Source organism: Salvelinus fontinalis, chromosome 22, assembly GCF_029448725.1.
Source record: "Salvelinus fontinalis isolate EN_2023a chromosome 22, ASM2944872v1, whole genome shotgun sequence".
NCBI classification, from domain to species: Eukaryota; Metazoa; Chordata; class Actinopteri; order Salmoniformes; family Salmonidae; genus Salvelinus; species Salvelinus fontinalis.
The window spans coordinates 8792363-8802669 of NC_074686.1; the positions used below are offsets into that span (position 1 = coordinate 8792363).

At 44.4% G+C, this 10307-nt stretch overlaps 1 protein-coding gene across 1 annotated transcript; it reads left to right on the forward strand.

Annotated features, from left to right (window-relative positions):
* Positions 1–198: 198 nt before the first annotated feature.
* LOC129819708 (vesicle-associated membrane protein 2-like) lies at positions 199–10257 on the forward strand. Its single transcript, XM_055876214.1, has 5 exons — positions 199–861; positions 1843–1960; positions 3404–3562; positions 7669–7720; positions 9864–10257. Coding segments are annotated over exons 1-5 (348 nt in total). The 5' UTR covers positions 199–859; the 3' UTR covers positions 9881–10257.
* The last annotated feature ends 50 nt before the right edge of the window (positions 10258–10307 follow it).

The following is a 10307-nucleotide window of genomic DNA, read 5'->3' on the forward strand; positions in this document are numbered from 1 at the left end:
GGCGCATACTCCCTAATTATTTTATAATTCGCTTTCCATTTAGACTTTCCTAAAAGCCAAACAAGAAACGAATGACTCGACTTTGAAGTCATTGCTGGAGAGCCTTTCGTGACCACTACAGATGACCTCAACTTTATAATGATCTGCTGCCTAAACGGGATTTCTTGCTTATGCATAAACTCGAAGCAACCAGAACACACACTCACTCTATGTTGAGCTAGATCCATTTCTGTTTTGCAGTGGATTTACTCTTAGAAGCTGACATGAGTTACTTTCAAGCATCATTGGTCTGAGAAAAACGAAACATAGCAGTAGGCTCTCCCTAGAGGTTCACAAAAGCAAGTCAGAGCAGCTGTAGTTTTTCTGATGGAATTATACATTCTGAGAGAGCGCACTTTTCTCGCGGCGACAAGCAAGTGATCATTTCCATTGGCTATATTTTTCAGCAGTCGACTATATCGCTCCAAAACTTTGGATCTAGTGTTTTGACTTCAAATAGTAGTGTTTTTATAACTATCGATTGGGACGGTCACATACAGGGAACCTGCTACATCACTCTGTGTGCCTGTCGACTGCGAGTCGTGCGTCAAAGGCTCATCGACATTTTCCACAGGCGGCGCCTCGCAGTTGTTTCAGTAGAGAGTTTGGAATAAATTGGACCAAAGTGACAGAATACGTCTGGATTCCTACGGAGTACTGAACCAATCGTTCCCTTGTCTGTGGATAGTACTACTTTCACAAACATAGCTATAGTCTCTCTCTCGCTCTCTCTCTCTCTCTCTCTCTCTCACTGTGCGAGCCCTCCCTCTCCTCTCTCCCTTGAAAGCGGATTATTTAGTATAAAGCAGCTACCATCGACATGTGAGTAAACTGAATTGTATCCTGTTTTTTAATTCAGCTAAATGTATACGATGTATTTCTAAAATAGTGTCTGATAGAGATACGGTGTGTTAAATAATGATTTTAGGATGTTAGAGAAAGTGTTTGTTTTGGGTATTGTCAACTAAATGCAATTATGGGTTAGGGTTCTGCTAAACTAAAGCTCTATTAAAACAGTTGCTGTTATATAATTATTTTAGTATTCCAATAGTCTACCCGAAAAGGTCAAATACATCACAGAAAGCAGGCCTATCACAATGAAATGTTATGCTACATGTCTCTCAGTATATTGTCAGTCTCACCATATCAATAGTAGAATGACTCATTCATCAATGACTCAGTCAATATTCATCACCGTGCTCAACTTCATATTGGCTTTTATGAAGTGTTGCAGTGTTTAAAAAAGACATCATTTTGACCGTTGTTTTTTTCATCTACTCAGTCACTAGCCCACAGCCCTTTGCCTGGCTTGTTTATCTGAAACGAGATGCATCCATCTTTGTTAAGAGCAGCCTTCATGGCTTTTCCCCACTAATCCCTCTCCATTTTGCCAGTGGAAATCAAGCCTGTCTAATACAGGCTCTGTACCATATCAAACCAGAGTGGTTGTTCGGTCAGGGTTTGCTCAGACATGATGATATGATTTGCCTTTATAGTTTAAACATAATATGGACAATTTTATACCATAGCCAATATATAAAAACAACTGACAAAAACCGTTTATTAATAGTTAGTGTTTGAAGAGGCCCACTTCAGTTCTTCTTCACTTAGATGCTAATGCTAGTATAGGCTACTTACTATATGGCTCAGATAAAATCAAAGTCTATGTGCGTGCAGCAAAATGGTTATGTTTTTATTTCCTAACGATGCAGGAAAATGTCAAACAAGTACACAAATAATCAGTTTTGGTGGGTTTTTGTTAGTTCCTGTTGTTAGGAACATAATGCCTCTCTCTCTCCGCAGGTCGACCCCAGACGCAGGAACCTCGGGAGCCGCTGAGGGAGAGGGGGGGCCTTCGGCCCCAGCACCCAACCTCACCAGTAACCGACGACTACAGCAGACACAGGCACAGGTGGACGAGGTAAGACTCGGAGAAGAGGACCGTTTTTTAAAAGTGTTGTTCTTGATGATATGTCAGCGTGATTCATTTATTTAGACGATCATGTAAACAACCTTTATCTGTCAGGGATGTACAGAAGGCTTATATGTGAAGCAAACTATTATAAAGACCAGGTGGAAGGTGGGATGAAACGATAATGAAGGGTATGAATAGAGGGAAGGAGGAAAGGATAAAGCCAGGGGAAAGAAGAGATGAGAGGATAAAGGGTACTCTCTTTACTGTAGTACGACGTACGATGAAAATTGTTCCTGAGAAAATCAAAGTCAAGAACGAGGGGAGGATGGGGCTCCTAGGTGGAGAAGATGGGCAAGCTGATGGGAGGCAGGAAGGGATTAAAGGATGAGTGGTACATAAAAGGAAGAATGATCGAAGAAAAGAGGGATGAGTCAGTGAGAGGTTACAGGGGCCCGAAAACATTGATCACAGAGAGACAACCTGACGTATTCTCCAGCCATCTGTGTGAGTCACATCAGCATTTTAACGTTGAGGTTTACACATCCTTTGTAATCACTCATAATGAGGATGAACAGGGCCCATAGAGGTAAGAACGTTGCTATTGAAATACTGTAGCATTCAACCAACGATTCACAACATCCGTTCTGATCAGACGTGATTGATTACCTGGTCATTGGGTAATGTCGACTCTGTCCTGTCCTTACCGTCTACCGTACATCACTGACATTGGCAGTTAAAAGTTCACATTACTTCTACTCTGTCAGAATTGATTTCCCGGCCATTCGGGGCAATGCTAGCCTCCACTGCAGACGTTCTACAGGTAACTGACAAAATAATGGAAACATTTGAGTAAATGAGGGCTACAAAGTATATTGAAAGAGGGCGCTTCCCCACAGGTGTGGTTGAGGAGTTAATTTAGCAATTAACATCCCATCGTTCTTAGGCTCATGTATAAAAAAAATGTTGGGCAGGCTATTATTTTGGCTACCATGGCTATGCCCCCATAGGATGACAATGCCCCCCACAGGGAACTCTTGGTCACTAATGGTTTGATGAGCATGAACATGGTGTAAACCATCTGCCATGGCCGTCTCAGTCACCAGATCTCAACCCAACTGAACACTTCTGGGAGATTCTGGAGTGGTGCCTGAGACAGCGTTTTCCACCACCATCAACAAAACACCAAATTATGGAGTTTCTTGTGGAAGAATGGTGTCACATCCCTCCAATAGAGTTCCAGACACGTATAGAATCTATACCAAGGTGCATTAAAGCTGTTCTGCCTCGTGGTGCCCCAACGCCCTATTAAGACACTTCATGTTGGTGTTTCCTTTATTTTGGCAGTTACCTGTAGGTTTCTTCATCAACAAGAATACAGTGTTGAGGTCTGGTAAGGCCAAACTAGCATAATGCTGACTGTCCTCTCCTTTCTACTCCTGTCTCCTATAGGTTGTGGACATCATGCGTGTGAACGTGGACAAGGTGTTGGAGAGGGATCAGAGACTGTCAGAGCTGGACGACAGGGCCGACGCGCTACAGGCCGGGGCCTCACAGTTCGAGAGCAGTGCTGCCAAGCTGAAGAACAAGTACTGGTGGAAAAACCTCAAGGTTCGTGTTTGTGCATGTGCGTATGTGACCGACTGGGGTCAAACCCGGTTCTCCTACACGCCGTAGGTCTGTATTAGCCCTCTGAGTTAACGCCTATACATTACTTCAGGGGGCTAACACAAGTCTTCAGGTCTCATGCAACTCTTCACACAAGCAGGAGTCATTTGTACAATAACCTTCACATAGGTCACTCTTTAATTATAAAGTGAGTTTGCTGTTTTATGCTTAGGCTTGCATAGTGCAGGCTACCATAGCATGGCCGTCACACACTAACTGTATGTCATGATAAGGTATTGGTGTATTTCCACAGTGCTCAGACATTTTATACAAATGATGTCCCTATACAGAGAGAACTCTCTCTCTCCAACATATCAGACCTGGGTTCATAGAGTATTTGAAATTCTTCACTTTAGCTGCGCTTGACTGAGCTTACCTGGAACCAACAGAATATGGAACCAACAGAACATTCCCAAAAGTGCAAATCCTGCCAGTCTATGTGACCCTTTGCCCCTACAACTACCATCTTAGGCCTTTGTTTTCTCCTTTCTCCTGTGACCTCACTTAGAGCTCTGTTCACTCTGTATCGCTGAAGTGTTAGATTGCACAGTAGGAATGTAACTTGAATTTTCAGTTGAGCCGACATATGCAACGTTTTTTTATTGTGAATGCAGCCGCTAACACGGGAACATTGCCTTGAAATGTCAGTCACGCCGTAACGTTGAACTTCGGCGATACGGATTGAATAGAGTCCTTACTAGACACACAATGTAGATCCTTCTATCAACCATGCTTCAATCCACCTTTCTTACAGCATGAATTTATAAACCCTCAACCACCCCCCTCTGCTTTTGAGCACAGATGGCTGTCCCGTCGCCCGTCCAATCACGTGTGTCCATTGAGGAGGGGGAGTGGTTAGAAATCCCAATCTGGATTACAGTGTGATGCAGGATTATAAACTCAGCTGTGGCTCGACTCGTGATGTAACCCCTACAGCTCATCCCTCTCTCCCTCTCACTCTAATGCTCCCTCTATTCCTCTCTTCCTCTGTTATGTACTAACCCTCCCTTCCTCTCTCTCTCTCTTTCGCCCTCTCGCTCACGATCCCCTTGTATAATCTGTCATCCAGTCTCCGCCCCAATAGTTTATTTGTATTTTTCTCCTCTCTTATGCGCTACAGAGCCGGCTCTAATATAATATTCATCACGGCTAACCTCTCTCTGAAATGGAATCATTCTTTGCCATTCAGGCATAAACTACATCACACCAGTGTACCTGTTTAGGTCATTTCTGATGTAAAAAGGTCTTTAGAAATGAATGTGATTTGATGATTGGCTCGCAGTAGTGTCATAGTCATGCTTACGTCTTCTTGGCATATAATCCACATGGGACGTTCTGCAGCAGTATTATAGTGCTTTGGTTTATAAACTCAGCAAAAAAAAGAAATGTCCTCTCACTGTCAACTGCGTTTATTATCATCAAATTTCACATTTGTTCATACAAATATTTACACAGCAATATTCAACAACTGTGACACAAACTGAACAAGTTCCACAGACATGTGACTAACAGAAATGGAATAATGTGTCCCTGAACAAAGGGGGGGGGGGGGGGGGGGGGTCAAAATCAAAAGTAACAGTCAGTATCTGGTGTGGCCACCAGGCAACTACAAGTTCCCAGACATTTCTGGGGGGAATGGCCCTAGCCCTCACTCCCGATCCAACAGGTACCGGACGTGCTCAATGGGATTGAGATCTGTGCTCTTCGCTGGCCATGGCAGAACACTGACATTCCTGTCTTGCAGGAAATCACGCACAGAACAAGCAATATGGCTGGTGGCATTGTCATGCTGGAGGGCCATGTCAGGATGAGCCTGTAGGAAGGGTACCACATGAGGGAGGATGTCTTCCCTGTAACGCACAGCGTTGAGATTGCCTGCAATGAAAACAAGCTCAGTCCGATGATGCTGTGACACACCGCTCCAGACCATGATGGACCCTCCACCTCCAAATCGATCCCGCTCCAAAGTACAGGCCTCAGTGTAAAGCTCATCCCTTCGACGATAAACGCGAATCCGACCATCATCCCTGGTGAGACAAAACCGCGACTCGTCAGTGAAGAGCACTTTTTGCCAGTCCTGTCTGTTCCAGTGATGGTGGGTTTGTGCCCATAGGCGACGTTGTCCTCTGGTGAGGACCAGCCTTACAACAGGCCTACAAGCCCTCAGTCCAGCCTCTCTCAGCCTATTGCGGACAGTCTGAGCACTGACGGAGGGATTGTGCGTTCCTGGTGTAACTCGGGCAGTTGTTGTTGCCATCCTGTACCTGTCCCGCAGGTGTGATGTTCGGCTGTACCGATCCTGTGCAGGTGTTGTTACACGCAGTCTGCCACTGCGAGGAAGATCAGCTGTCCGTCCTATCTTCCTGTAGCGCTGTCTTAGGCGTCTCACAGTATGGACATTGCAATTTATTGCCCTGGCCACATCTGCAGTCCTCATGCCTCCTTGCAGCATGCCTAAGGCACGTTCACGCAGATGAGCAGGGACCCTGGGCATCTTTCTTTTGGTGTTTTTCAGAGTCCGTAGAAAGGCCTCATGTCCTAAGTTTTCATAACTGTGACCTTAATTGCCTACCGTCTAAGCTGTTAGTGTCTTAATAACCGTTCCACAGGTGCATGGTCATTAATTGTTTATGGTTGAACATTGAACAAGCATGGGAATAAGTGTTTATACCCTTTACAATGAAGATCTGTGAAGTTATTTGGATTTTTACGAATTATCTTTGAAAGACATGGTCCTGAAAAAGGGACGTTTCTTTTTTTTCTGAGTTGACTATGGCTGGGATTCAATGCAAGGGACATTATAGAGCAGACTTTTAAAGGTCATTTACGTTTCAACCGACATGTGCATGCATTTTGCTTTGGAAATTGCCTTTTAAAAAGGTTGGCTTTCCAGTCCGCTGCTCTTGGATTGAATCCCGGCCTATGTGACGCACTACATTTTGATCTGTTTATGATCAGTAGCTGATCTACTCTACATTGTAAATAACCACGAGAGAGATGGAGAGAAGCAACAGCAAGCAATATACACTATATATACAAAGTATGTTAACGTCCCTTCAAATAAGTGAATTCGGCAATTTCAGCCACACCCGTTGCTGGCAGGTGTATAAAATCGAGCACACTGCCATGCAATCTCCATAGAAAAAACATTGGCTGTAGAATGGCCTTACTGAAGAACTCAGTGACTTTCAACATGGCACCATCGTAGGAGGCCACCTTTCCATCAAGTCAGTTTGCCAGATTTCTGCCTTGCTAGAGCTGCCCCGCTCAACTAAGTGCTGTTATAGTGAAGTGGAAACGTCTAGGAGCAACAACAGCTCAGCCGCGGAGTGGTAGGCCACACAAGCTCACAGAACGGGACCGGCGAGTGCTGAAGCGTCGGGAGCTTCATGAAATGGGTTTCTATGGCCGAGCATAGTTTGCGCTAGGCCCTTAGTTCAAGTGAAGGGAAATCTTAACGCTAAAGCATACAATTACGTTCTAGACTATTCTGTGCTTCCAACTTTTGGGCCATGGAAAACCAACAGTTTGCTCCATACAGAAATGCGAGGTCCATTCAGAAATGGTTTGTCGAGATCGTAGTGGAAGAACTTGACTGGCCTGCACAGAGCCCTGACCTTAACCCCATCGAACACCTTTGGGATGAATTGGAACACCAACTGCGAGCCAGGCTTAATCGGCCAACTTCAGTGCCCGACCTCACTAATGCTCTTGTGGCTGAATGGAAGCAAGCCGCAGCAATGTTCCAACATCTAGTGGAAAGCCTTCCCAGAAGAGTGGAGGCTGTTATAGCAGCAAAGGGGGGACCAACTCCATATTAATGCCCATGATTTTGGAATGAGTTTTTCGATGAGCAGGTGTCCACATACTTTTGGTTATGTAGTGTATATGCAAAGAGCAAGGTTACAGCTGTCATGATGAGAGAGTAACATTGAAGGGATTTTAGATTCAGCCCTCTCCAGATTTAAAAATGATACAGAAATGTGTTAGAGATTAATATAGAAGTGCTCATATTTGAAGGTTTTATATCGTTTTTTTTTTTTTTTCAGATGATGATCATAATGGGAATCATAGGAGTCATATGTGTAGGAGTTGTCTTCTGTAAGTACCATATATATCTATACTGAATCAAAATATAAACGCATGTAAAGTGATGGTCCCATGTTTCATGAGCTGAGATAAGATCCCCAAAATTTCCCATACACACAAAAAGCTTTTCTATAAAATGTTGTGCACTAATTTGTTTACATCCCTGTCAGTGAGCAGTTCTCCTTTGCCAAGATAATCCATCTCCCTGACATGTGGCATATCAAGAAGCTGATTAGACAGCATGAAAGGCCACTCAAATCTGCAGTTTTGTCACAACACAATGCCACAGATGTCTCAAGTTTTGAGACATCCGTCGTTTTAGCAAATTTGGCAGTTTGTCCAACTGGCCTCACAACCGCAGACCACATGTAACCACGCCAGCCCAGGATCTCCACATCCGGCTTCTTCACCTGTGGGATTATCTGAGACCAGCCAATGAAACTGAGGAGTATTTATGTCTGTAATAAAGCCCTTTTGTGGGGAAAAACTCATTCTGATTGGCTGGGCCTGGCTCCCAAGTGGGTGGGCCTATGCTCTCCCAGGCCCACCCACAGCTATTCCCCTGCCCAGTTGCGTGAAATCCATAGATTTGGGAATTTATTTATTTCAATTGACTGATTTCCTTATATCAACTGTAACTTAGTAAAATCATTGTTTTATGTTGCCCCTGTACTTTTCCCACATTTTGTTACGTTACAGCCTTATTCTAAAATGGATAAAATATTTTTTCCCCCTCATCAATCTACAGACAATACTCCTAATGACAAAGCAAAAACAGGTTTTTAGAAATTTTTGCAAACGTAGAAAAAAAAATGATATCACATTTACATAAGTATTCAGAACCTTTACTTTGGCAGTGATTACAGCCTCACGTCTTCTTGGGTATGATGCTACGAGCTTGGCACACCTGTATTTGGGGAGTTTCTCCCATTCTTCTCTGCAGATCCTCTCAAGCTCTGTCAGGTTGGATGGGGAGTGCTGCACAGCTATTTTCAGGTCTCTCCAGAGATGTTAGATAGGGTTCAAGTCCGGGCACTGGCTGGGCCACCCAAGGACATTCAAAGACTTGTCCCAAAGCCACTCCTGCGTTGTCTTGGCTGTGTGCTTAGGGTTGTTGTCCTGTTGGAAGGTGAACCTTCACCCCAGTCTGAGGTCCTGAGCGTTCTGGAGCAAGTTTTTATCAAGGATCTCTGTACTTTGCTCTGGTCATTTTTCCCTCGATCCTGACTAGTCTCCCAATCCCTGCCTCTGAAAAACATCCCCACAGCATGATGCTACCACCATCATGCTTCACCGTAGGGATGGTGCTAGGTTTCCTACAGATGTGACGCTTGGCATTCAGGCCAAAGAGTTCAATCTTGGTTTCATCAGACCAGAGAATCTTCGTTTCATCAGACCAGAGAATCTTGTTTCTCATCTCTTGTTTCGCCACTCTACCATAAAGGCCTGATTGGTGGAGTGCTGCAGAGGTGGTTGTCCTTTTGGTAGGTTCTCCCATCTCCACAGAGGAACTCTGGAGCTCTGTCAGAGAGACCATCGGGTTCTTGGTCACCTCCCTGTCCAAGGCCCTTCACCCCCGATTGCTCAGTTTGGCCGGGTAACCAGCTCTAGGAAGAGTCTTGGTGGTTCCAAACTTCTTCCATTTAAGAATGATGGAGGCCACTGTGTTCTTTTGGACCTTCAACGCTGCAGAAATGTTTTGGTACCCCTTCCCCAGATCTGTGCCTCGACACAATCCTGTCTCGGAGCTCTACGGACAATTCCTTCAATCTCATTTCTTGGTTTTTGCTCTGTCATGCAGTCAACTGTGGGACCTTATATAGACCGGTGTGTGCCTTTCCAAATCATGTCCAATCAATTGAATTTACCACAGGTGGACTCCTAGTTGTAGAAACAGGAAACAGGATGCACGCGAGCTCAATTTCGAGTCTTTGAATACTTATGTAAATAAGATATTGTTTTAAATTTTTAATACAATTGCAAAAATTTCTAAAAACATGTTTTCACTTTGTCATTACGGGGTATTGTGTAGATTGATGAGAAAAATGTATTTAATCAATTTTTAGAATAAGGCTGTAACGTAACAAAATGTGGAAGAGGTCTGAATACTTTCCGAAGGCACTGTACATGGTTTCTTTCATCTTCTCCCTTGCAGTGTATTTCTATTATTGAGCTGGCCTCTTCAGGGACGGACAACAAGCGCAAGACGAGATACTGAAATGCCGCCAAATCCACGTGTGAATCCAGCCTTCCCTTTACCCCTCCTCTCCTTCATCCCCCTCTTCTTACCAATGCCTTCCATCTGAAAACCACCATGCACGCGTAGACGTCGGCGCACTGCCTCTCCCTCTTCTATCCTCACGGGTTGTTCTCTGCCGCTGTGTCCTTGAGCAAGGCACTTAATCCCTACAATTGCTCTGGCGGCGCTGCTCGGTGGCTGACGCTGTGCTTCCCCGGACCTTGTGGGTGTGTGTGTGTGTAAGGTTGGGTATTGTGACAGCAAATCAATCAACTTCTGTTGTAAAATGGACAATAAAGTATCTATTCTATTTTTGGCGCTCTCTCCAAGTCTTTTTGTCTTTCTTCACCCCCCCCCCAT